This window comes from Lepidochelys olivacea (assembly GCF_965140295.1).
Source record: "Lepidochelys olivacea isolate rLepOli2 genome assembly, chromosome: 10".
In the NCBI taxonomy this organism is placed as follows: domain Eukaryota; kingdom Metazoa; phylum Chordata; order Testudines; family Cheloniidae; genus Lepidochelys; species Lepidochelys olivacea.
The window spans coordinates 41,562,123-41,588,771 of record NC_140420.1 but is presented as its reverse complement, the minus strand read 5'-3'; the positions used below and the strand labels follow the sequence as shown (position 1 = coordinate 41,588,771).

The following is a 26,649-nucleotide window of genomic DNA, read 5'->3' as shown; positions in this document are numbered from 1 at the left end:
CGCTGGAGTCTGGATTTGAAGTTTTTTTGTTTTAAGATAGCGACCTTCATGTCTGTGATTGCGTGACCAGAGAGATTGAAGTGTTCTCCGACTGGTTTATGAATGTTATAAGTGTAGAATGTGACTGTAACTGTTTATGGGAGCGTGGCACTAATTTATATGGCTGTGCTGGCTGTGATTTATACTGCTGTACAAATCATGTATTTTCCTAAACTGCGGACTGGAAACACTTGCATGTCCAGGATATGTAAACTGGAGATTATATCCCGGAGCACTGATTTACACACACACATGACCTTCATTTCTCATGCAAAGTGAACAGTGTTTGGCCTTCAGTGTCTGGAGGGTTAGAACTTAAACCTGTGTGTTCCCCTAGAGCAGGGGTTCTCAACCTTTTTCTTTCTGAGGCCCCTCAACACGCTATAAAAGCTCCACGGCCCACCTGTGCAACAACAACTCTTTTCTGCGTATACAAGCCAGGGTCAGCGTTAGGTGTGGCAAGCAGGGCAATTGCTCAGGGCCCCATATCACAGGGGGTATGGGTGGCCCCATAACACCATAAAACTAAGTTGCTCAGGCTGTGGCTTCAGCCTGGGTGGTGGAACTCAGAGCCCGGTCTGCAGACCTGCATGGCTGGGCTTTGGCTTTCTGCCCTGGGCCCTAATGAGTCCAATGCCAGCCATGCTTGGTGGACTCCCTGAAACCTGCTCATGGCCCCCTTGGGGACCCCAGACACCTGGTTGGGAACCACTGCCATATCATCAGAGTGGGTCAATGTGACTTAGATGTTAATTATTGAAGCCTGACATTCCCTATGTGCAGTGGGCATTATCTGTCTCTTACAGATGGGACCCTGAGACACAGAGAGGTGAAGTGACTTGCCTGAAATCACACAGCAAGTGGCAGAAGGACATTTGAAACCCAGAAATCCTGACTTCTAGTCCCCTGTGCAGATCAAGCTCCCTCCCCAAGCTGGGAACAGACCCCAGGAGTCCTGGTCTCCATCTAACCACTAAACACAGTGCCTCCCATGCTTCCTCTCCCTTTGCTATCTATGAAAGAAAAAAGGTCCCTTCCTTTTATGGGGATTGTGCAAAAAGGTAGACCCCTAGATCCTTAGGACTGCATTGTAAGTGTCAGTGTGCTGGATGCGTATGAAATTAAGGACTGGTTAGTTGCATGTTTGTTTGTTTTTTTTTGCTTCTGGACATGTACACATAGATTGCTAAGCCCCACTAAATTAGCTCACCAACATCAAATTAAATCTAAAGAGACTCGCCATTAACAACCACTGTAAGCAGAGAGGCTCCACCATTGCCACCTTGAGCGAAAGCTTTATGTAGTGCCATAAAGGCCAATGTGCCTGGGCTGCTGGACCAATGAGGAGAGCAAAATCCAGAGGTGGTAGCTCGTCAGTGAGAATGTCCTGCCTCAGCTGTTCAGATCTAGGGACGATGAGTGCAAGAGCTAATTGCAATGGTGCATAAGGGGAGAGGCACTTACGTGGGTAGCTTTGACCCAAATCAAGGCGGGCTTTACAGGTCACTTGGAGCCTAGATACCATGGTGACTGTCGCTGTGTTATTGCCTAAGATCAAGAAGTCAATGCGTCAAGACCATGAATGGCATTCAGAAGCCAAGGCTGATGTACCCGAGATCACTTATCCACTGACTTTTTAAAAAACTTCTGCTCCCCAATCTGGGGCTATGCTGGTTATGTACTATGTATATATCTTGTGAACCTTGTAACCGACACTTGTAACCTTTCATAATTTAAGCCTGACCCCAGATGTACAGTACCTTCCTTCTTGTGTACATTTGATTTTAAACATAAACTTTAATTTAAACATTTTTATTCTCTGCGGCTAACGCAGCTGAGAAAGTGTGATACTGGAATAGAGTGGTTACTGGGAGAAACCTATCTAGCCCAACTTGGAGGTCCCCCAGCAGTCTGGATCCCTCTGCTGAGCCTGACATATCAGAGAACTGTCACTCCAAAACCAGATGGGCTGGGGGGAGTTACTGCTGGCTACTGGCACCATCTGGGACTCTGGGAGAAACTGGGGGTCTAGAAGGACTTCTGGTACTTCTTCAGTCAAGGGAGCAAGCACCATCCCTGCACTTCTCCCATGTGCTTCCACAAATCAGCCAGCATCACCTCCACCTCGCTGGGGGTGTCTCAACCAGTTTGCTGTCAGCTGGACACAGGGAAAGCAAATGTACTGCACCATCTGGGGGTGTGTGACAATAAGTCTTAGAGCTGGGATTCACCTGTGTACAGATAGCATTGCGCTTGCGGGAATCAGATGTCAAGGAGAGTTGCTGGATCTGTAAGAAGTTTCGGCCTCGCACCCAGAAGGAGAGGGACATTCGCCTCAGTGCCCTCCTGATGGAGTTTGCCCTGCGCCCAGATTCCGAGCCTTCTACACAGGCTGCACCAAGTACTCTGGCCTCTGTGCGCAGTGTGCTGCTAGTGCCCGGCTGCTCTCAGCACCATTCACTGTTGCCGGTGCTGAAAAAGAAGTCAAAGAAGTGCTCGCTGATGCCAAGCAAGAAGACCCAGGGGTCATCTGGTAAAGAACCCAGGCCTGCCTGCCAGCCTTCTCCAGAGCAGTGTGAGTATGCCTCCACAGCTGGGGCTCTTAGCCCTCTTAAAGGTCCATCGCTGACTCTGGTGAGAGGTATGGGACCCACCATCCTGCCTGCACCGTCCTCGTTCCAAGCCCAAGTGCAGAGAGAACACAGGTCTCCACCTGCTCCTATGATGTCTCTGGTGCCACAGTTCTGGGTAAGGCTCCCTGAGAGGGCAAGCCAGCCGTTAAGACCCTTCCAGGGAGTGGGGGAGTGCCGTCGGTCGCAGAACAAACAATCCCGTGGCAGGTTGCAACTGCGTTGTCCGTCGCCCAAACTCTCCCCCTGGCTGCCGAGATGTTATTCCCTAGTACGGGGTCAACGCTGCCCATATTATGACCGACGCCGTTTGTTCTCTCACCAATCCGCGTCTAGACATTGGTCTTGGTTGTCGGCACCATGGGACTGCTCCCCCTTGTGTTACTGGTCTCTGCAGCACCATTGCCCCTGAAGCCAATCTTCCAGGCACCAGGACCGTTCTCCCCGGTATAGCCACCGGTCGCTTATACCTGGTCAGTGCTCACCGTTAGCCAGGACCAGCAAGTGGACCCAGGTGTTGACGGCTCCTCTCTGGTCACAAGAGAGCGGTTCCTCTGGCATGAAGACCCAGTTCAGCCCATCACCCATCTGCGACAGGATTGGGCACTGGTGACTGCTGGCACTGCAGTGGCAGCAGGGCCAGTGGCCAACACAGTGGCTGTATTGGGGAGCTTGGGGCGTTCCAGTGATGACGATGCCCCCGTCTCAGTGTGTTTCAGTAGCCGCTTCGGAGCAGAGGTTGACGGCCCCACTGGCACCGGGCCTGGTACTGGAAGCTAGCTCCGAGGTCGGGATGGAGGATCTGGTACCCACCCCCAAACCTCCCTCTCCAGCGGCTGCCGAGCCCTCAGTGCCTCCACCGGTGGCCAGAGCGTCGTCCTCTTCCCCGATGAGGTGGACACAGGACCTTCCAACGGGTAGTGATCAAAGGCTCCGTGTCTGGTTGGCAGCTGGTATCAAGTGGAGTGCCCCAAGGGTTGGTCCTGCGGCCGGTTTTGTTCAATACCTTCGTTAATGATCTGAAGGATGGTGTGGACTGCACCCTCAGCAAGTTTGCAGATGACACTAAAATGGGAGGAGAGGTAGATACGCTAGAGGGTAGGGATAGGATACAGAGGGACCTAAACAAAGTAGAGGATTGGGCCAAAAGAAATCTGATGAGGTTCAACAAGGACAAGTGCAGAGTCCTGCACTTAGGACGGAAGAATCCCATGCACCACTACAAACTAGGGACCGAATGGCTAGGCAGCAGTTCTGCAGAAAAGGACCTAGGAGTTACAGAGGACGAGAAGCTGGATATGAGTCAACAGTGTGCCCCTGTTGCCAAGAAGGCCAATGGCATTTTGGGCTGTATACATAGGGGCATTGCCAGCAGATCGAGGGACGTGATCATTCCCCTCTATTCGGCATTGGTGAGGCCTCATCTGGAGTACTGTGTCCAGTTTTGGGCCCCACACTACAAGAAGGATGTGGAAAAATTGGAAAGCACCCAGCGGAGGGCAACAAAAATGATTAGGGGGTTGGAGCACATGACTTCTGAGGAGAGGCTGAGGGAACTGGGATTGTTTCGTCTGCAGAAGAGAATTATGCGGCGGGGATTTGATAGCTGCTTTCAGCTACCTGAAAGGGGGTTCCCAAGAGGATGGATCTAGACTGTTCTCAGTGGTAGCAGATGACAGAACAAGGAGTTACGGTCTCAAGTTGCAGTGGGGGAGGTTTAGGTTGGATGTTTGGAAAAACTTTTTCACTAGGAGGGTGGTGAAGCACTGGAATGGGTTACCCATGGAGGTGGTGGAACCTCCTTCCTTAGAGGTTTTCAAGATCAGGCTTGACAAAGCCCTGGCTGGGATGATTTAGTTGGGGCTTGGTCCTGCTTTGAGCAGGGGGTTGGACTAGATGACCTCCTGAGGTTGCTTCCAACCCTGATATTCTATGATTCTTCTAGGGCCAGTCCCCCGGATGACTTTAAGGAACATCAAGCCCTTCTCAGGCAGGTGGCTGAGAACTTGGGGCTGGAAGTACAGGAGATGGCGGAGCAGGAGGACACCCTTTGGGGGGTCCTCAAGATTGCTAAAGCTCTGTGGCAGACCCCATCCTCCATCCTGCCCACCTCGAATTAGGCCGAGAAAAAGTACTTTGTGCCAGCTGAAGGTTTCGAGTACCTGTATACCCTCCCTCCCCCGGCTTGCTGGTGGTGTCGGCAGCCAGCAAAAAGGACAAGGAGGTCCCCACCGCCTCTACCTCCAAGAACAAAAAAGCCAAAAAAATGGATTTATTTGGCAGAAAAAAATATTCAACAGCCAGCTTACAATTCCTGGTGGTGAACCATCAGGCCCTGCTGGGCCAATATAATTTTAAGCTTTGGGACAGCCTCCAGAAGTTCCAGGACTCCCTTCCTCAGGGTCAGGCTCAGGAGTTTGATACGCTGGTAGAGGAAGGGACTGTGGCAGCCAGATGCTCCCTGCAAATGGCATGGGATGCAGCGGACTCAGCAGCGAGGGTGGTCACATCAGTGGTGGTGGTTATGCGACCCATCTCCTGGCTCCAGACAGTGGGCCCCTCCCAGGAGACATAGGCCTCGATTCAGGACCTCCCCTTTGACAGAGCTGGGCTCTTCTTCGATCAGACAGATGCTAGGCTACACGGGTAGAAGAATACTAAGGCTACCCTTCGCTCATTGGGCATGCATACCCCGCAGTCTGCCAGAAAGCCATTCCGGCGTCCACCGCTGTCGATGCCTTGCCAAGCCTGGCAGGGATCTACAAGAAGAAGGGATGCTGGGTTTAGCCATCGTCGCCCTTCCTCCTCTCGCTCGCCAGCCCAGCCTGGACCTACTAAGCACCCGGGGGCCAAAAGCGATCGTTTTGAGGGTGCGCTCGAGAGCGACGCCCCAGTCATCTGGTCAGACCCGGCCCATCCTTTCCTCAACTGCCTTTCTCCCTACCACTTGGCCTGGTCGTGGGTTACCTTGGACTGCTGGGTCCTGAACACAGTAGCTTGGGGCTACACCCTGCAGTTTGTGGATACCCCTCCTTCCCACCCCCCTGCTTCCCCATCCCTTTTCAGGGACCCCTCTCATGAGCGCCTCTTGGTCCAGGAGGTCGACAAACTCCTGCAGTTGGGGACTGTGGAGACGGAAGGCAGAGATTCTACTCCCGATAATTCCTAATCCCAAAGGCCAAGGGGGGCCCCAGACCTATCCTGGACCTGCATGGCCTCAACAAGTCTCTCAAGAAGTTGAAGTTCCGCATGGTCTCCCTGGCCTCCATTATCTCCTCCTTGGATCTGGGGGACTGGTACGCCACTCTTGACTTAAAGGACACTTACTTCCATGTCTCCATATTCCCAGGACACAGATGTTTCCTACGCTTCATAGTGGCAGGACGCCACTTCCAGTTCATGACGCTACCCTTTGGCCTGTCCTCGGCCCCCAGGTTGTTCACGAAATGCGTGGCGCGGCTTACCTCAGATATCAGGGGAGTCCAGATCTTTCTGTACCTCGACGACTGGCTCATCAGGGGCAGGTCTCCAGGACAGGTGCAGAGAAGCCTCGATCTGGTGCGCTCCACCTGCAATGATCTGTGCCTGGTAATAAACACAGAAAAGTGCACTTAAACTCTATGCACTGGATCAGGATTAATCGGAGTGGTTCTTGATTCCATGCATGCCAGGGCCTTCCTTCTGGAAGTACGCTTTCAGACCATGGTGGATTTCATTGCCCACATAAAGAGACATCCGATCACCATGGTACACATTTGCTTGCAGCTGATAGGCCACATGGCGGTGTGCATGTACATGGTCAGGCACTCCCGGCTTCATCTGCGACCCCTGAAAACGTGTCTGGTAATGGTTTATGTTCCCAGCAGGCACCCCCTGGTCACAGTGCCGGACTGTATCCTCTCATCCTTGAACTGGTGGCTAGACCCTAAGTCAGTGCTGCAGGAGTTCCCTATGCGTCCTCATCACTGTCGCTCACCCTGGTCTCGGACGTGTCAGTTCTGGGCTGGGGAGCCCACCTGGACAAGCTCAGCACCCAAGGTCACTGGATGCAGCACAACTTAGCTCTTCATATCAAAGTCAGGGGGCTCAAGGTGGTGTGCCTTGACCGTCAGTCATTTTTGTCCCACCTGAAAGGCAAGGTGGAGCAGGTCCTCATGGACAACATGGCTGTGCTGTGCATGGCATCAACAGGCAGGACAGCTCGAGGTCCTCGGCCCTGTCAAGAGGTGCTCAGCCTCTGGAACCTTTGTGTGCAGAACGCCATCCACTGGTAGCCGCTTACCTACCTGGAACTGACCCAGCAGGCACGAGACGATGCTGGTTTTGGCAGAGCTGTGCTACAAGCTGCGCAACGGTGAACTCCGAGCCCACCTCCATTGTTACTGCTTGCAAGTCACCTGGAATGGAATCAACATGTGCAAGCACTCAAAGAAGAAACACTGTTGTACTTCAAGATGCGTTGCTCATGTCTATTCCATTACCCGCCCTCCTGTCCCTCTGTCGGAGTTGTTGGCAAGAAGGAACTGAGAGGGCATGGGCCAGCGGCACGTGATATACTGCAGTGTGAGTGTAGCACGTGGGAGGGCCACAGCCAGCCCTACTGTTACTGCTAAGGCAAAAATCTTCGGCTGCACACACATGTAGAATGGAATGGACTTGAGCAACACATCTCAAAAAACAACAGTTACGAAAGATAGGTATCCGTTTTTTCTTGGAGGTCTGCCAGGAGGAAACCTCAGTTCAAAGGATGGAGGCTCAATCCACATGGATGGCTGCTCTGCGTCTCCTGGCAGCAGAGAGGAGCTGCATTGCACTGAGCATGTCCCCCTGGGGTACTAGGAGATTCAGATGGGCCCAGTGGGATCTAAAGCTACTTCAGCATTAACTCCCTGTTAACTGCCCTGATGGGAGGTATGCTCTATGGAGTGGCTGGTTCCCCAGGTCCCTTATTCTGCTCTGCCCCAAAGAGATGGGGAAACTGAGGCACAGAGCATGGAAGTGACTTGCCCAAGTCCACTCAGTGGACTAGAACTCTGGTCTTCCAGTCCTAATCCAGTGCTCTAGCCACTAGCATATTTGGGAATCCTGCTAGCTAGACTTGCAGGCTTACCCCACTTTCCACACCCACAGCCCTTATCTCTGCTGGTGAAAATCCTCTGTTAAAAGAAATGATTTGGAATATAAAACTCCCCAGTCATGACTCACTCTAGCTGAAGGAGAGCCGTGGTCAGTTGAACAGCGGAGTGTGATGTGTCTGTGCCCCGCTGCTCCCTCCCACCATGATTCACTCACTTCCTGCCTCCCTGGGGTTTTGGAGGTGGGGTGGGGTAGGGAGGTTGGCTTCTTTCTCTCCAGATTTAGAAAAAGCTGTGCTCATCAAGAGAGAGGTCAGTGGTTAAAACCAGCCCAGCCCAACCATTTATTTCCAGGACAGAAACCATGTGATTCAAAGAGAATAGAGGAGCCTGGGAAGGAGAAGTGGGTTTGTTTCATCTCTGTTCTTTTCCCAGCAACCAAAATTGCTATGTAAGGGTAACAGGTGATTGACAGAGGCCTGGACAGCTATTGCTTGGGAGGAAATGTGGTCAGGGAGTCAGGAGAGACTGGTTCTGTTTCTAGATCTGGCAATGGGTGGACAAGAACTTCCATTTTTCTGTGCCTTGGTTTCCCCACTGGTAAAATGGGGATAATGGCACCTCCTAATGTGCTTTGAGACCTATGAATGAAACATTAGTGGGTTGCTACATAGCAGTATGGCTTTTCTTTTCTGTTTCTGCAAGCCCATGTGAGATTTAAAAAATAAAAAATGTGGTGGTCTGCAGTCCGGTCCCCAGAATGACAGTGACGGATTGAGGGTACCTGCACTGCTTGGGGCTGATCCTGAGGCGTTGCTGGGGGGGGTCTTTGAAGAGTGGTGGGCAGGAGCTGAAGTTCCAACAGAAAAAGGTTTGAAATCTCTTCTGTGCAACCCTTCGGTGCTGTGCTCTCCAGGGAAAAGTCCTGCTGTGGCACTGTGGTGAGCTTGTCATGTTTTGAGGCCATTGCTGGGGAATTGCGTTTGTAAAGCGGCAAGTCCCTTCCCCCGTCTGTGCCTTGGTTTCCTCTCCTAGCCTTTTTGTCTTGTCTGTTTAGACTGTAAGCTCTTTGGGGCAGCGACTGTTTCTCGCTGTGTGTGGCTGTAACCTACTGGTCAGTGAGTGTTAAGCATCCGCACCTTGCGAATGGGGATTTGGGTGTTTTAGCTCTCAGTGTGTTGGCCAAGGTGGTTGCCGTTGCATGTACAGCGCCTAGCACAATGGGACCCTCATCTTGGATGGGGGGGCCTCTAGGTGCTACTATACTAGAAGATGTCAGTGGCCGCCATTGAGTGTGTCTTTGCTCTGTGGATCAGTCACAGAGACAGTTTAAAGCTGATGGGCATGTAGCCACCATTTATTCCAGCTAAATGGAAAGAGTGAATAACTTCTTATGGAGTGAGATTTCTAGAAATAATTGGGAGCCACTGTCCCAGGTCAGGACAGCTGCACTGATATCTCCCCTTAGTGGCCCAGCATGGGCACCCACTCCCAGCTCCCCAGCTGTTGCTTTTCTTGGGTGGAGACCCACGTCTCAATCCATTCTAAGCAGGGTATTTCCAGGCTGTGCAATTCCCTGCCTTCACTGTGTTGTTCCTAGCACAGACAGGCTGCCCAAGGACATCTGGCTGCTTCTATTCAGAGATGGTTAACAGTGTGACTGCCCCTGGTTATAGATACCACCCAGCTCTTTTTTTATGCAAGCCTGTTTTATTGTCTTGGTAAAGACACTATGGAGAAAACATTAAAACCAATGAAATAACCTGCACACATGCTAATACTGGAGATCACCCCAACTCCAACATGGGCTCTGGCAAGAGCAGTCCTTCAGCGCCCCACAAGGGGGAGTCTCTTCTATGGCGACAAGTTCATAACAGCCTCTGTTCAGAAATAGTCCACCTTTATACAGTTCAGGAGTCTCTGCTCTTGAGTTTCCAGGAGCAGTTAAATATTAGATCATGGGATTTGGTCCCCAGGGCATAGCTTCCAAAAGGGTTGATTCCAAGTGGATCATTTGAATTCCCCTTATTCCCAGGTACTTCCTAGGAAATCCACTTCACACATATCAGGAAGTTCCTAATATCTTCTGGAGGTTGCATTAGGCCAGGTCTGCACTACTGACCTGTGTCGGTATGTCTCCCCAAGTGACATAGTTATACTGACCTAACCCCCGGTGTGGACAGCGCTGTTTCGACAGGAGAGCTGCTCCCATCTACATAGCTACCATCTCTCGGGGAGGTGGAGTAACTACACTGACAGGAGAAGCTCTCCCATTGACTTATTAGCGTTGTCACTAAAGCACTACAGCGGTGCAGCTGCCATGCTGTACGTGAAGACAAGTCCTGAGTCCCTCTCCTAGAGAAGTTGCATACATGCACAATTGCATTTTTAATATAATGGATCCCAAGGTATTATATCTAATTCACTCAGGTTTAACTTAATTCAGTAAAGTTCATTCAGGATACTGCAGGAAATTCAGTGTGTCACGGCCACCACCAAGGCACTAGGCCTTAGCAAGGACTAACTCAGGGAGAATGAGGGCTTTATTCTCTAATTACTAACACAGAAGCTGGGGCATTGGTTGCAGGGTGTGTGTGTGTGTGTGAGTGAGAGAGAGAGAGTGAGCCTGAGAAAAGCAACTGGACAGCACAGAGAAAAGCCAGCAGACTGTGAGGGCAGCTGTCATGAGTGTGACCCTGAGAGGGACAGAGGCAGAGCCCCGTGGGGTACAGGACTGGCTTGAAAATTGTGAGCAAAGAAACTGCCTTCAGTTTGATCCTACTGTGTTCAGGGAAACAGGACTTTGTGCGCATTCTGTGTAAATTAAGCAGGATTTCACTACAGAAATACCTGAGTCCATCCTCATGTTCTCCTTCTGATGGAAAGAACTGAGGAAGGCCCCAGTATTGGCTCACCATTTGGGTTAAGGGACTGCAGCATTAATAGTCCTCTTGATCTGAGGCCAGAGAGGTCTCTGGTTGGGCAGAGTTTGGACAAAGTTTGGACCCCCTGCTTGGGTGAGCAACAGCTGTGTGTTTGTCTTTCAGGGTGGATTCTCTGCCATTCTCTGGGTTAAAGGTGGACGCTCTAGATGGAGCTGGTATGCAGGGTGTCATCAGCTGCCAGCTCCAGGTGCTGTGATGACTAATGGGCTGCTGCAGCCCAGCCTGTCTGACTTTCTCTGTGGCTGCAGGCTGTGCATACCTGGCTTTGTTTATAGAGGGCTGCATGCCTGCCCTCTGGGTGCCTGGCTGCCGTAAGTGGCAGATTCCCTTGTGTAAAGGCCAGGCAGCCAAGGGTACGAGTGGGGCTGAGGGAACGTGTGCAGGCTAGTTGTGTGCATAAAACCAAGTGATTAAACTGATGATTGGTAGGGGAAAGAAAAAAGCTTTTGGGGCAAGGAGGAAGGAGAGATGGGAAAAGACTAAGAGAGAGAAACTGCCATGGAATTAAAAATATAAATACATAGATTTCTAAACAGCCAAATCCCAGGACTGCCAAAAATAGGGCTGAAGGTATGGAGTCATAACTGGACAGTGAGGAGCTGAGAGCAAGAGGGTGTCCTTGCACAGCACATGGTGTTACATGCCTTGCTTGATGCTCTCTGTCTGCAAAGCATGTTACAATCCCCACTCCTGGGACGTGGGTGAATGCAGTCTTACCATCCCTGCTTTACTGATAGTGATTTGGGCAGAGACACTAAGGGAGCTGCCCAAGGCCTCGGACATAAGGGCACGGTGTCGAGACAGGAGAACTCAGGAGTTCCTGGCTCCAGCCTAGACTGGGCCTCTCTCTAGGATAGTGGTGATCTTGGACATAGTGAATATTCTCCTGCCTTGTAATAATCCTGGTGTGGCCCCAGTTATGTGAAACTAAGGGTGGCTTGACCACCTAGAGTAAGATCTTGTTGCTCTGTCTGTCTCTCCCTGCTTTTGGCTGTGTATGGTATTTATAAGATGCCCATTCTTTTGATCTCCAAAGCTGTGATCCTGCAAAGGGACCTACAGCTATGAACCCTGTAGGAGTAAGAATCCATATTTATAGGTCTCTTTGCAGGCTGGAGTCTAAGGGCCAGATTATTAACAGTGTTTATTGTTATTATTGGTTATTTTTATTACTGTAGTGCCTGGGAGCCCTTGACATGAACCAGGACCCATTGTGCAAGGTGCTGCACAAACAGAACAAATGACTGTCCCTCCCTGCCCCCACGGTTAGAGACAACAGCTGGGTATAGACACAGGGGAGTAGATGAAAACAAGGAGCTAGTATTGGTCAGCATGGTGGGTGGTCTCTGCACACTGACAGCCTACCTTTTGCTGAGCTGTTTTGTAGGCCACAGGGCTGAGGAGGGTCTTTGACAGATAATGAGGTAGCTTTGCAGATGTTTACTGGGAGCAACTCACAAGTGTATGGGGCAGGGTGGCAGAAAGCAGGAAGGTGTTTGTTTGAAAACTTCACCAGTGGGCAGTGGAAGCTGGCCTCCTGGGCTGATCCGAGGTGAGGTTGATTTCAGTGAGAGGTGCTTAAATACCTTTTAGAAACCTGGGCCTAAATACTTCTCGCTTTGGTATTTCTCTTGTGTGCTGACTCATTGTCCTGGTAGATTTCCTCCTCAAAAGTTGAACTGTCTATAGAATAGTGGATGTCGGTGATAGCTAAATTAGTTTCAGAACCACCCCAAAGCCAGCAAATTCACACTCAAAAGCAAATCTAAAGTCTGGGAGCTTTTGAAGTTGGAGTTCAGGTTTGGTCCCATCTCTAGTAATAATTCATGTCTTGCTGCTTACTGAATATTCTGTTCCAGTTGCTTTCCCACCACAGCCTCCCAGCATGCCCGGTGCTGACGGGCGTGGTCTGGACACTGGGACTCAGAGGAGAATGAAATAAAAAGCATGCACACCCACATCATGACAGCAGCTGAGCTCTGTGTGAAACTAGGCTCAAACCACCTTGCTCGAGGGAGGAAGGAACCGTCCAAACCTACGGAGCAGGTACCAGGCCACAAAGTCTGGGGCACCCACACCTCCACCACAGCAGCTCGGAAACAAAGAGCCAAGCCTCCTCAGCAGCCCTGATCCACAGGGCATTCTGGGTGGGGGCGGGCCAGGAAGGGAGGGGTATGTTGGGATTGTAGGGGTCTGGCCAGGGCAGACCTGTCTCCTAGGGATTGTCCACCCCAGCATGCTCCAATGGGCTTATGAAGCAAAGGTACAACTTAGAGCAACCCTGAGGGCTCATTTAGCCTGGGGCATGCTGGCCTGTGCAACCCAGAAGAGAGGAGGCTTAAGCTGGCCCCCACTCTATCACTGGGCCAGTGTGTAAGAAACGTGCAGTTACGTTGGATGGAGGGAATCTAAACTCTCATGGTTCACGGCGTAAGGCAACCTCTAACGGCCACGGGGTAAGAACAATGTTCTTCTAGGGGCAAGTTATCCCATAACTATCTTCTCTGGGGTTGGTTCCCTTTCCTCGTGTCATAAAAATAAAGGGAAGGCTAACCACCTTTAAATCCCTCCTGGCCAGAGGAAAAAACCCTTTCACCTGTAAAGGGTTAAGAAGCTAAGATAACCTCGCTGGCACCTGACCAAAATGACCAATGAGGAGACAAGATACTTTCAAAGCTGGAGGTGGGGGAACAAAGGGTTCTCTCGGTCTGTGTGTTGCCTTTGCTGGGACCAGAGCAGGAATGCAGGTCAGAACTCCTGTAAAGGGCTAATAATCAATCTAGTTAGATATGTGTTAAATTCTGTTTTGTTTAAATGGCTGATAAAATAAGCTGTGCTGAATGGAATATATATTCCTGATTTTGTGTCTTTTTGTAACTTAAGGTTTTGCCTAGAGGGATTCTCTATGTTTTGAATGTGATTACCCTGTAATGTATTTATCATCCTGATTTTACAGAGGTGATTCTTTTATTTTTTCTTCAATTAAAATTCTTCTTTTAAGAACCTGATTGCTTTTTCATTGTTCTTAAGATCCAAGGGTTTGGGTCTGTGTTCACCTATGCAAATTGGTGAGGATTTTTATCAAGCCTTCCCCAGGAAAGGGGATGTAGGGTTTGGGAGCATTTTGGGGGGAAAGACTTTTCCAAGCAGGCTCTTTCCCTGATATATATTTGTTAGATGCTTGGTGGTGGCAGCAATAAAGTCCAAGGGCAAAAGGTAAAATAGTTTGTACCTTGGGGAAGTTTTAACCTAAGCTGGTAAAAATAAGCTTGGGGGTTTTCATGCAGGTCCCCACATCTGTACCCTAGAGTTCAGAGTGGGGAAGGAACCTTGACACCTCCGAAGTCTGTAATGTGAAAAACTGCTGTCTGACTTAATTTGCTACTTACTTAATTTGCTACTCACACAAACTGAGCATGCTCAGTAACATTTGCTGAAGCCACTGCCCTTACTGGCACCAGGTACTTCAGAGACGGGATACTGGTCTGGCGATTGCTAGCTCTCTGATGGGTGCCTACTGATTGCTGTGCTTTTTAAGCACCAGAGAGACTTAGCGACAGCCTCACAAAGGATTGGCAGGAATCAGTGCCCTGGTAGATGGTTATTAACGCCATGTTGAACTGGATCAGTGATTTTTCAACCAGTGTTCCCTCTAATTTTTCCCATCCATGTGCGGAATGAATTTTGTTATGTGCATCACCTTCATATCGGTGCACATAAAAAAATTCATGTGGTGGGGGTGGGGCCAAGGGGTTGAAAGTGGGGCAGAGGGTTGGGGTGTGAGGGCTCCGGCTGGGGATGCGGGCTCTAGGGTGGGGCCGGGGGTGAGGGTTTTGGGGTGCAGGAGGCTGCTCTGGGGCTACAGCAGGGACAGAGGCACCCCCCCCCGGGGGTTGGGCTAGATGGGGCTGGGGGAGGGGAACCCCTCCCTCGGCTGTGGCAGGTCCCCAGGTGGGTTCCCTGAGTGCCTGCATGGCGCTAAGATGGCTGCTGGGCGGCCACGCAGCTTACAGGGAACTTAGTTCTCAACCTGTTTGTCATTGTGGACTGCATATGCAGCTCTCTATGTGGGCCACAGCCACACAATACATCACATGGGCTGCAGCTGTGTTCTGATGGGGCCGCAAGCGGGCTGCGGATTGAGAACCACTGAACTAGATTGTGCTGTAGACCTCTTGAGAATACTTGACAGTGGTTGCTTGTAACAGGCTTGTCTACTGCCGTTTGTTGCGTCTATTTAGAGTGTAAGCTCTCCAGGGCAAAGCCTGTCTCTTTCTCTGTACAATGCCCTGTCCAGTAGGGCCACGATCCCTGCTAGAGGCTTGTCTGGGCTGCTAGGTTCTAGTGTGATACAGATAACACTAACGGTTCCCATTGTCTGGGTGTAGCCAGGCCTCTCCTGGGAGAGGCTGGAGGAAACTGCGGGAGGGATAGCTCAGTGGTTTGAGCACTGGCCTGCTAAACCCAGGGTTGTGAGTTCAATCTTTGAGGGGGCCATTTAGGGATCTGGGGCAAAAACTGGGGACTCGTCTTGCTTTGGGCAGGGGGTTGGACTTAGATGACCTTCTGAGGTCCCTTCCAACCCTGATATTCTATGATTCTAAACCCTGTGTTAGTCCTTGCCTGTGCTTGCTGTTCATTTCATTTCCGCTGCCTGGAAGCTCTGTTGGGTGCTGCTGGCTTTATGCCATCGCAGCCAACCCATGGAAATGCCTGGGCCTTGCTGAATAAAGAGGCTGTTGATGTGGCTGGGGAGGTGCTGGTATGAAAGGTGAATAGCTGCTTTTGACAGGAACCAAGTGGGTGCTCTTTTCTGTCTGTCTGTTGTCTCCCAGCCTGTACTGGCTCTGATTCCATGGGAAATCAAACTAAGCTGAAATGCATATGCAGGGCCCGATCCTGCTCCATTGGAGTCAGTGGTAGTTTAGCTATTGGGTTTGGTGGGAGCAGAATTGGGCCCTTAAAAGGAGGTTTCTTGTAAAAGAATGTGGTTGGCTGCACCTTGGAGGCAAAAGGGAGTGCACAGGGAATGGGTAGCTACAGGGCACCTTTTTATGGCCCCCTGGATGCTTAAAGTGGCTGGGAGCCGTCCTCATCCCTCTCCCCGATGTAAACGGCAGCACCTGCAAAGCAAGCTCTATCTGTCAACGATTGCCCCCAGCACAGCCCAGAGCAGCGTGCTCCCAGCCTCCCCTGAAGCGCTCCCACGGCAGGGGTTCAGGGGGGGTGCACTGACATGGCTTTGTGGGGGTCCAGGACTGAAGTAATGGGGTGCTGCAGGTCTGTGCATTGACAGAGTGAGGGGATGTGTTTGTGGGGAGTGTGTGTGTGGGGGGGTGTTTCTGGACTACAATAGCAGGGCTGTTGGGGAGCAGAGTACACTGGCACATGCTCTGCCTTTGCCTCTGGATCTTCAGCCTATCTCCTCCATCCCACGCTTCCACAGCAAGACTAAAACCAACCAAAACAAACTGCAAAGCCCCTGAAAAGTGGGGGTCTTCTGAGCACCTCATGCCTCCCAGAGAGGTTCTCCCCTTCCCATGGGCATTGCCGACTTCCCAGGAGGAGAGCTGAGGTCTCAGCAAGGACAATACAGTAGAACCTTAGAGTTACGAACAGCTCGGGAATGGAGGTTGGTTGTAGCTCTGAAATGTTCCTAACTCTGAACAAAAGGTTATGGTTCTTTCAACTGTTTACAACAGAACATTGACTTAATACAGCGTTTACTCCTGGGGGCATTCTGTGCCAAAAAATAAAAATTCTGTGCACGATATTTTAAAATTTTGCAAAATTCTGCAAATTTTATTTGTCAAAATAACACTACATAATCACTCCAGTTTCAATTATTTTGGTAATTTATTTCCAAATACTTGTCAGCAACTATGTCTGTAACTATACAGATGTACACACAAATTCCAGGAGTAGGGAATTAAAGAAACCCCTATTACTACCCAGTTCCTGTTTCTCTGCCCCCTTCACATCCCCTGCCCAGCCCAGCTATCGTGCCCACCAGCCAATACACCCAACCCCCCTTTCCTCCCCCAGAGCCCAGCCGCAGGGCCCCACTTGCCCAGACTCCCACCCCCCTTCTCCCCAGAGCCCAGAGATCCAGAGGGAGACATAGCCTGATGCTCGATCCCAGGCTTGTATGGAGTTTCCTGTGCGCCGCCTTGTCCTTCCCTCAGAGCATGCTGGGAATTGCAGCAGCCAGGAACCCTCTTGTTCCCTTCACCTCCCCCCAGCAGTGACTTCTATGTGTAAGCTGGGATATGCCAGGTCCAGCGTCCCCTAGTGGCCACCAGCAGCACTGCAGCCCGTTTCTGTGGGGGGAAAGGAAATTCTGTGTGCATGACGTTAATTTCTGCAAAATTCTGCATTGCGCAGTGGTGCAGAATTCCCCCAGGAGTAAGCTTTGAAACTTTACTATGCAGAAGAAAAATGCTGCTTTTAACCAGCTTAATTTAAATGAAACAAGCACAGAAATGGGTTTCTTACCTTGTTAAACATTTTTTTAAAACTTTCCCTTTATTTTTTTCATAGTTTCTATTTAACACAGTACCGTGCTGTATTTGCTTTTTTGTGTGTGTCTCTGCTGCTGCCTGATTGCTTACTTCTGGTTCCAAATGAGGGGTGTGGCTGACGAGTGAGTTTGTAACTCTGGTGTTTGTAACTCTGAGGTTCAACTGCTATGATCCCCAGACTGTGAGGTGTGCTCCCCTCCGAGGGTGCAGAGGAACATTTGTGATGGTAGGGTACAATGGGGCCTGGGCCAGCCCCCATGGGGGCCAGGGAGGAGTGCCTCTCAGCCCCGCTCTGTCCCCATCTCTGCTCTGGCCCAGTCACAGCGACAACTCTGGCCCTGGCTTTGGCCCCTGGCTTCTGGCCCCACTCTCAGCCATGGTGCCAGCTCCAGGTTTGGCCCCAGCCCTGGCTTGCGGCTCCTGGCCCTGGCCCTGGTCCCAGCTCCAGACCTAGGCTCCTGGGTGGGCAAGACCAGGTAAGGGGAGATGCGACCAAAAAAGTTTGGAGACCACTATTCTACTTTAATTTCCCCAAATTACCCAGCATACTTTGATTTATGTTACATGTAATTTATTCCCCTTGGCCCCCACCTGGCACTAAAATCCCTGTTGATCTAATTAAAGCAAACCAAGGCATCCAGCAGGGAGGCAGTGAAGGATGACTGGAGGAGAGACCGTCGGGCTTAGGCAATGGGGCTGCTTGTTTTGCTAAAAGTGTGGGGGCATTGTCTAACCCAGGAAATGAGGGCCAGAGGTGCAGGGTGGTGGGGAAATGAAGGGCTCAGGTCTTCCCAGGCCGAGTGAGTTTAGGGCTCAAGTCAGGCGGGATGAAGGATTTTTGGGAGGGCTAGTGACATGATTATTTCTGGGCTGGCCTGTCAAACCATCCCAGGATCATTTAGCTCTTCCCTGGTGATCTAGTGGTTAGGATTTGGCGCTCTCACCGCCATGGCCCAGGTTCAATTCCCAGTCAGGGACCAATATTCTGGGGGGAGGGATAGCTCAGTGGTTTGAGCATTGGCCTGCTAACCCCAGGGTTGTGAGTTCAATCCTTGAGGGGGCCATTTAGGGATCTGGGGCAAAAATTTTGGATTGGTCCTGCTTTGAGCGGGGGGTTGGACTAGATGATCTCCTGAGGTCCCTTCCAACCCTGATATTCTATGATTCTATGAACTGAGGGTGTGTGGGAGGCTCTGGGTGGCAACCAGTGCCCTCTGCAGGAGAAGTGGATCCTGGCAGCTCTGCTGCAGCCTGTACCCTTTGCCATCTTGGAGTGTAAGCCAGTCATGGTACCCACCAGCCAGTTTGTGTGCTGTACAGCACCTAGTGCCGTGAGACCTTGATCCCTAGCTCTAGGATGCTATCACAGTGTACGTTATTTCAGTGGGCTATTCAATTTCAGGGCTGGGGACTGCTGGGCCCCACTGGCTGCAGGGCTGTGTGCGATCTGGGGCTTGCCATGTTCGCTTTCAGCTGTAGAGTCCAGAGTTGCCAGCAATGTCAGTGGGACAAAGGGAGGTCTGGGGGTCCCCACACTCATTTCAGGGTTATTTGGTCTCTTCTTCTGCCCTTCATGCCCTCCCTACTGGTTCGTGCTCTGCTGCCCGTCCTGCATGACCACTGCAGAAGAGTGCTGGAGAACTGGGTATGCCCAGGTAGGGGGTTGGCATGGGGGTGGGGGGAAATCCTGCCTTTTAATGCAAACTCTGCCAGTGACTTTGTGGGCTCCCCTGGCAGCACTTAAAGGGCTGGGTCCTGTGGCGGGGAGAGGGAGGCTGAGCTTCCTCCCCTGCCCTTGGCTTCAGCACTCCCCAGGGTCTGGCCCAAAGAGAAGGGGAAAGCGTTGTGGGTCTACCAAAGCCTTTAAAGGTCAATGATCCTTTTTGCTCCCCTCCTGGTCTCTCCCCACCTCTATCGCTCCCCCGCTGTTCTGCCTCCCATCCCTATGCTATCTCAGCCCCTGCACCCTAGAGCCGAGCAGGGCTGCCAGGCCTTGCTCTGAGCTTGCTTAGCCCTTCTCAGCCTTGCCAGCCCCATGTATTCACAAAGCTTGAGTTGGGCCCCCTAAAAATAATGGGAGTGGCTTAAAAATCCTAATTTTGACCAAGAACAGCCTATTTCTGGCTCCCTGAGCCTTCGGGGGGGGGTCTCGCTTTCCGGCTTGTCTCTGCCAGAAATGGACATTTTTTTTTTTTTTAAAGGAAAGCTGAGATTTTGCTGTATTCATTTGACTCCAGGAGATGAGGCTAGCCACCAACAGCATGAGGCTCATGAGACTTGGCTGCCTTGCCTCCTGGAGGAGAGACCTCTGACTCCACCTGTGGGTCTTGGCTCTGTAGTGGTAGGCTGTGAAAAGTGGCGCCCAGAGACTGAAAAAGAGGAGAAGGAATGTGGGGAGGAGAGCAATACGTAATGATAAAATCCCCACGCGGCGTATAACGCATATGGAGGGTCCCTGTGTGCCAGCCGAGGTCTTGTGACTCTTCTGGCCCTTGGCTGCTCCGAAGCTGGTTGGAGTCTGTCCTGTTGCACGTATTCCAATGGGAGCAAAGCTGGACAAGCCTGACCCCTTTGAAGCATGTGGGTGAGAGAGGCTGGTAACAGTGGCCGTTGCTTGGGGCAGGATTATTTGCATCCTGGTAGTGTGTAGCGGCCCTGTTGAGATTGGGGCCTCCTCAGGAGAGATTGCCCCTGCCCCAGATAAGACAAGGGCTGTTTATTTCCAAGGCACAGAGACCAACTGATCCTCCCAGGGCTGTGCCGGGAGTTGGTGGCAGCAGGGAGTAGAATGCAGCTCTCTGGAATCCCAGGCCAGTGCCTGACCCACTCAGCCATCTCGGGGGTGGTTGGACTGAGCATGGCAGGAGGTGGGATCCTGAGCTGGATGCACCCACACTCTCAGCTGGTGCAGCCGCGGGGGGAAATACCGTATTAGGAGAACCAATGGCCAGACAGTGGGCAACTGGGCTGTATGGGCCGATGGCCTGTCTGAGCCAATGCAAGAGGCAAGCCGAGTTTGACCCTTCCAAGAAAGAAGAGTGCCAGAAAATCCATGATGTGCACCAGGGACCTTGCTATTGCTGTTGTACATGGAAGGTGCTCAGATGCCATGGTGATGGGCAGCAGCGTAAAGCCCTCAGGGAGATAGGTAGCGGCAGGACACAGACTGAGGTGGGTCCCTGGCTGAGCTGATGTGCTGACTCTTCTGTGCTGGTGGGGCTGAGCTCAGCTGTGCCTTCAGCTCTGTTCCTGGTGGGCCCAGCCCGGAGCCCCTGCTGTCCACGGCAATTCATGCTGATTGTTGTGTCTCTTTCTTTTCAGCTCAGGGCAGCTCCTGCCGAGAGGGAAGATTCCCTTTTCCAAGGACACACAGAGCCTTGCTCTCCCCTCCCCACCATCCCCCACTGACGCGCTGGGATCTCGCCCTGCATCACAGATGCCCTGCCCATTGCTCATCCTGGTCCTGCTGGTGCTCGCTCCAGCAGGTGAGTGGGGCTGGGCGGTGTGGGGCACTTCAGGATGGGAGGTGGGGCACTAGGATGGTGCAATGCCCCGAGTGAGACCTTTGGCCTGAGTTACAATCCCCACAGGCTGCCGTAGGCCCAGGTCCCATTCCCATTGGGGTCAGTGGGGGCTGTGATTTGGGGAGGAACAGGATCGGGACCTTTCTCCATGGCGCCGACTCCTGGGATGTGTGGTGTGAGCGTCAGGATTTCAGAGGGGGCTGGAGCTCATCTGGTGATGACGTGAGACCCTCTCGCCCGGCTGTCTCTCCCCTCTGCTCCTCAGCCCTTGCAGGGCGGGAAGAAGGAGCAAAGAGCCCAGCAGCTCGGTGCGGCTTTGCTCCCTCCTCTCCTGTGAGCACCAGGGCAGAAAGGTTCTTCTCCCCCCCCCCGCCCTGCTCCTTCCCTCCAGCACCCAGTCTGGGAAGGAGCAGAGGGAAGATGAAGAACCTCTGGAGCTTCCCCCCTCCTCCCCAGCCTGGAAGGGGGAGAGAGGACCATTCTGCAGCCCTCCCAGGGCTGGGAGAGGGATGGAGACCCCAGGAGGAGTAGAGGTGAGGCTGGAGGGGGCAGAATGGATGGTGGGGATAGGATTAATTGTTGGGCAGGGGACGGACAGATGTGGGGCGAAAACTCCAGCAGAAGGGGCCAGATCATCTCCCGCAATACGGTACCTGTCACCTATGTGCTGGGTGTGGGCAGGGGAGCAGGCCATCAATAGATGGACTGATGAACCAAATAGAGTCTTTGGCCCTGCAATTGATCCCATGGGAGTCTCTGGGAACAGATGTTCTCATGACACGTCTCAGATCTGGAGGTTTCAGCTGGGCTGTCAGGAGAATGGTCTGTCTGGCTGCATTTCAGTTGCTCCCACTCCTGACTGAAACCTCAACACAGACATAGTGTTTGTTTCCCACTTTGGGTGTAAACTTAGATAGGTTTTGACTTCCCTAGAGTCACAGGACCTGGCTGTGGTTCTTGGGAAGGGCATGCTGGTGGGTGGGAGATGTTCTGGCAGCAAAGGGCAGAGGCAGGCATGGTGCCGGTGGGAGAAACATGCTCACCAGCAGCCCTTGCTACACTGTTGGGAGAGAGGTCGCTTGGTTTCCCCCCGCACCCACTGCAAGGGGAGACTGGCAGGGCGGGACCAGAGCCATGGCCCAGTATTGCTGGTAGCACTAGTGGCCTCCGTGCTTGTGTTCACAGGAGCTTCTGCAGCCATCTCATGGCTGGTTCCTCTGGAGCAACATTGGCAAAGGCGAATTCTCCAGCTGTGCCCCCACACTGGGGCAGCCCTATCAAATCCAGAGGTGGAGCAGCCCCATTAGATCATGTAGTCCTGCTTGCTGCCAATGCCATAGAGGATTGAAAGACGGATCTTGTGTGGCAGGGAGACCAGCTAAATTCAGATGTCTTTGTTTGTCCCACCTCCAAGTCCTGGAGGAGCTGTTTAATTGGCGATGCGCCATGGAAGTGTGGGGCTGGAGGAAAAGGCTCCAGCGGTGTGACTCTTGTCCAGCTCAGAGGCTTGGAGCCAGGCTGGTTTGTGCCTCTGCAATGGGTGTCCCCAGTAGGCTTGGCAGGGCAGGGCTGAGTGTGGGAAGTTGCAGCCCTGGTCAGATAGTGCAAATGGAAAGGTGGGGGAGCAGGGGTAACGGCTGGGCTGGGAACAGGTTGCAATGGCAGATCAGAGGGAGGGGGAGGAGGGGAGGACCAGAACAGCAGGGGGCACTGGACAGTACTGAACCATCTAGCAAAGGGAGGACAAACTACAGCCCGCGGGCCAGATCCAGCCTTTCAGGACTTTCAATCCTGCCCTTGGGATTGCCAGCCCCGTGGTGCAGCACGGGTTAAGGCAGGCTCCCTGCCTGTCCTGGCCCCATGCCACTCCCGGAAGCGTCCGGCACCATGTCCCTGGGGCCGGAGGAGTGGGGCAGAGGGCTCCGTGTGCTGCCCTCGCCTGCAGGCACTGCCCCCCTGCATCTCCCATTGCTGAGAACAGGGAACTGTGGCCAATGGGAGCTTTGGGAGTGGGACCCACAAGCAAGGGAAGGGCGCGCCCAGCTGCATGCCCCACCCCCAGGAGCCACTGCTGGATATGTTGGCCACTTCTGGGAGCGGCGCAGGGCCGGGATAGGCAGGGAGCCTGCCTTAGCTCTGCTGCGCACTGCTGCCATCCCGGAGCAGCTCGAGGTATGCGGTGCTGGGCCAGAGCCCTCACCCCAACCCCCTGTCCTGAGCCCCCTCCCACACTCCGCACCCCCTCCTGCACCCCAACCCCTTGCCCTGAGCCCCTTCCTGCACACCGGACCCACTCCCACACGCCGCACTCCCTCCTGCACCCCAACCGCCTACCCCAGCCCTACATTCATGGCCCTGCATACAATTTTCCCACCCAGATGTGGCCCTCAGGCCAAAAAGTTTGCCCACCCCTGATCTAGCAGGTCTCGTTTTCACAAACTTGGTTTAAAGGCCAGCACAGATAGCTCCCAGAGAGGGAGAGACAGGCAGGTGAGGTAGGGTCACTCCCTGACTTGGCTTGAGGTTTGATAAAGTCAAACCTCTGGCTCCACCTAGTGTCTGAGAAGGAGTCACACACATTTTCCACTGGGCTTTATTCCAGCTTGCAAGGACTGATGTGGCTGCTGCGCAGTACCTGTTAATTGCCTAACACCTGTGGCAGCTGCAGGATGGTAGGAGTCCAGAGTGGTGTCACCACCCCCGCTTCCAGAGCTGGGATAATTTTCAGATTTTGTTTTTTCTTGAAACATCTAAGCCACACTGAGCGCCTAGTGTGAGAAGTGCCGGATCTAAAGCGAACTTCCTACAGCATAAAATCCGTGGCGTACTGCCTTTCCCGAGCCGATTCCTTCTTTCCTTTTTCTCTAGTCTCCACTTTTCCCTAGGCCGTGATGTCTTTCCTCACTCTCTTCCTTTGCCTGTGTTCCCCTTGTATGAGTTAGTCCATTATTTTTCCTCCTTTTTAAAATATTTCACTCCCTCTCTTTTTTCCTCTAAAAAAATCTCTTTCTCAGGGCATGTTCACACTAATAATTTAAGTCTACCTAAGTTACATCGATATACAGTAGTTCAATTGCTTTTGCCTGTCCACACCACATTTCTTGTTTCAGAGGTGTGCATCCTCATTAGCCGTGCTTGCATCAATGCGGATAGCAGTGCAACATGGGTAGCTATCCCTATAGGCGGCGTGTGACCTGCTGGCTGGGGTAGGCTAATACCAGCCCCGCCCCTTCTGCCAGAGGCCCCGCCCCTTCTGCCCCAAGCCCAGAGGCCCCCCACCATGGCCTCCAGCCCCTGCCCCAGGCTTGTGCCCTCAACCCTGAGAACACCGGAAGGGTGGATGGCGCAGGCCCAGCCCCGGAGCACCAGAGTGCTAAGCAGGAGGGAGCCTGGAGACGGAGTGTGGGTGGGGCCACGCCTGGCTGTTTGGGTAGGCACAGTCTCCCGCAGCCTATGATATCTGCTGCCCATGGCTATCACACTGTGCAACTCACTACCATCTGGCGCAAAGTGTTTTGAGAAGGGTTTGCAAAGCCTTATGGGGGCAATGAGTCACGCAGGGGTGACTGGGAACATGGGGTCAATGTCCCATGATGCAGTTTTCTCCATCCCATAATATTATCTGCATCCTATAATGTTTCATGCCTCTTTTCAAAATCCCCACAAACCTGTGCATCTGCCGTCTTTGTGAGAAGCGTGGATCCTGCACAGCTTTTCAGTATTGTGCTGACCGACACCGACATAATGTGCCTGGTACTTCAGTATTTCCAGAGCTGCTGGAGGAGCTGCAAAGGATCTGACAGTGCCTTGCAGGATGCCTTGCTGACCTGATACTGAAAGAAACAATTCAAGATTGCTGTTGGCATTCACTGAGCAGCTGCACGTGGTGGAGTGCCGGTTCTGGGCCCAGGAAACAAGCACTGAGTGGTGGGATCACATCGTTATGTAGGTATGGGATGACAAGCAGTGACTGCAGAGCTTTCGGATGCTCAAAGCCACATTTCTGGATCAGCTTGCGGAACCAGCCCTTCAGCGCAGCAACACCAAAATTAGAGCTCCACTGACGGTGGATAAGTCAGTGGCAATTGCCGTGTGGAAGCTTGCAACACCAGATTGCCACTGATCAGTTGAGAATCAGTTTGGAATTCGAAAATCCACTGTGGGGGTTAGAATAATAGAATCATAGAATATCAGGGTTGGAAGGGACCCCAGCTGGTCATCTAGTCCAACCCCCTGCTCAAAGCAGGACCAATTCCCAGTTAAATCATCCCAGCCAGGGCTTTGTCAAGCCTGACCTTAAAAACCTCTAAGGAAGGAGATTCTACCACCTCCCTAGGTAACGCATTCCAGTGTTTCACCACCCTCTTAGTGAAAAAGTTTTTCCTAATATCCAATCTAAACCTCCCCCACTGCAACTTGAGACCATTACTCCTCGTTCTGTCATCTGTTACCATTGAGAACAGTCTAGAGCCATCCTCTTTGGAACCCCCTTTCAGGTAGTTGAAAGCAGCTATCAAATCCCCCCTCATTCTTCTCTTCTGCAGGCTAAACAATCCCAGCTCCCTCAGCCTCTCCTCATAACTCATGTGTTCTAGACCCCTAATCATTTTTGTTGCCCTTCGCTGGACTCTCTCCAATTTATCCACATCCTTCTTGAAGTGTGGGGCCCAAAACTGGACACAGTACTCCAGATGAGGCCTCACCAATGTCGAATAGAGGGGAACGATCACGTCCCTCGATCTGCTTGCTATGCCCCTACTTATACAGTTGCTGTGAAGCAACTGTCCAGGGCAATTAATTATGTCCTGATACAAAGGACAGTGACTCTGGGCAATGTGCAAAACATAGTGGATGGTTTTGCATCAGTGGGGTTCCCGAACTGTGGTGGGGCAATAGATGTCATGCATGTCACTATCTTGGCACCAGACCATCTTGCCATGGAGTACGTCAACAGAGGGAGCTACTTGTCTACGGTATTGCAAGTGCTGGTGGATCACTGGATGTTTTACCGACATCAGTGTGGGCTGGTCAGGGAAGGTGCATAGCATCATCTTTATCAACACAAGCCTATTCAGGAAGATGCAGGCAGGGATTTTCTTTCCAGACTGGTGGATTACCACTGGGGATGTGGAAATGCCAGTCGTGATCCTGGGCAACACAGTCTGTCCCTTGCTCTGATGGCTCATGAAGCTGTACACCGGCCACCTTGACAGCAGCAAGAAAAGCTTCAACTACAGGCTCAGCAGGGGCAGTATAACTGTTGAATGTGTCTTTGGCCATTTGAAAGGCTGCTGGTGCTCTCTACTCATGGATTGGTTATAGCTGCCTGCTGTGCACTTCATAATATCTGTGAAGCAAAGGGGAGAAAAGTTCCGCCAGGGTGGAGTGCAGAGGTGGAATAGCTGGCTGCTGATTTGGTAGAGGTAGTGCAGCAGCCCTGGAAAATATGTGGAATGTGATGGGGGGTGGGGCATGTAGGGAGGTTCTGGAATGCAGTTATCGATAGACTGCAGTGGGAGGTAAGCACGGATGGCTTAGATTCATAGATACTAAGGTCAGAAGGGACCATTATGATCATCTAGTCCGACCTCCTGCACAACGCAGGCCACAGAATCTCACCCACCCACTCCTGCAAAAAACCTCTCACCTATGTCTGAGCTATTGAAGTCCTCAAATCGTGGTTTAAAGACTTCAAGGAGCAGAGAATCCTCCAGCAAGTGACCCGTGCCCCACACTGCAGAGGAAGGCAAAAAACCTCCAGGGCCTCTTCCAATCTGCCCTGGAGGAAAATTCCTTCCCGACCCCAAATATGGCGATCAGCTGAACCCTGAGCATGTGGGCAAGATTCACCAGCCAGATACCCAGGAAAGAATTTTCTGTAGTAACTCAGATCCCACCCCATCTAACATCCCATC

The 26,649-nt window shown here is 52.1% G+C and overlaps 1 protein-coding gene across 5 annotated transcripts in view; it reads left to right on the top strand.

Annotated features, from left to right (window-relative positions):
- The window catches only part of CD276 (CD276 molecule), a 96,349-nt gene that overhangs the window by 21,692 nt on the left and 48,008 nt on the right, over positions 1-26,649 (top strand). For all 5 annotated transcript variants that reach the window (XM_084642312.1, XM_084642315.1, XM_084642314.1 and 2 more), the window contains exon 2: positions 20,532-20,695. In XM_084642312.1, coding sequence (XP_084498438.1) covers positions 20,647-20,695 — 49 coding nt within the window. In that variant the 5' untranslated portion in view covers positions 20,532-20,646. The remainder of the gene's footprint in view (positions 1-20,531; positions 20,696-26,649) is intronic.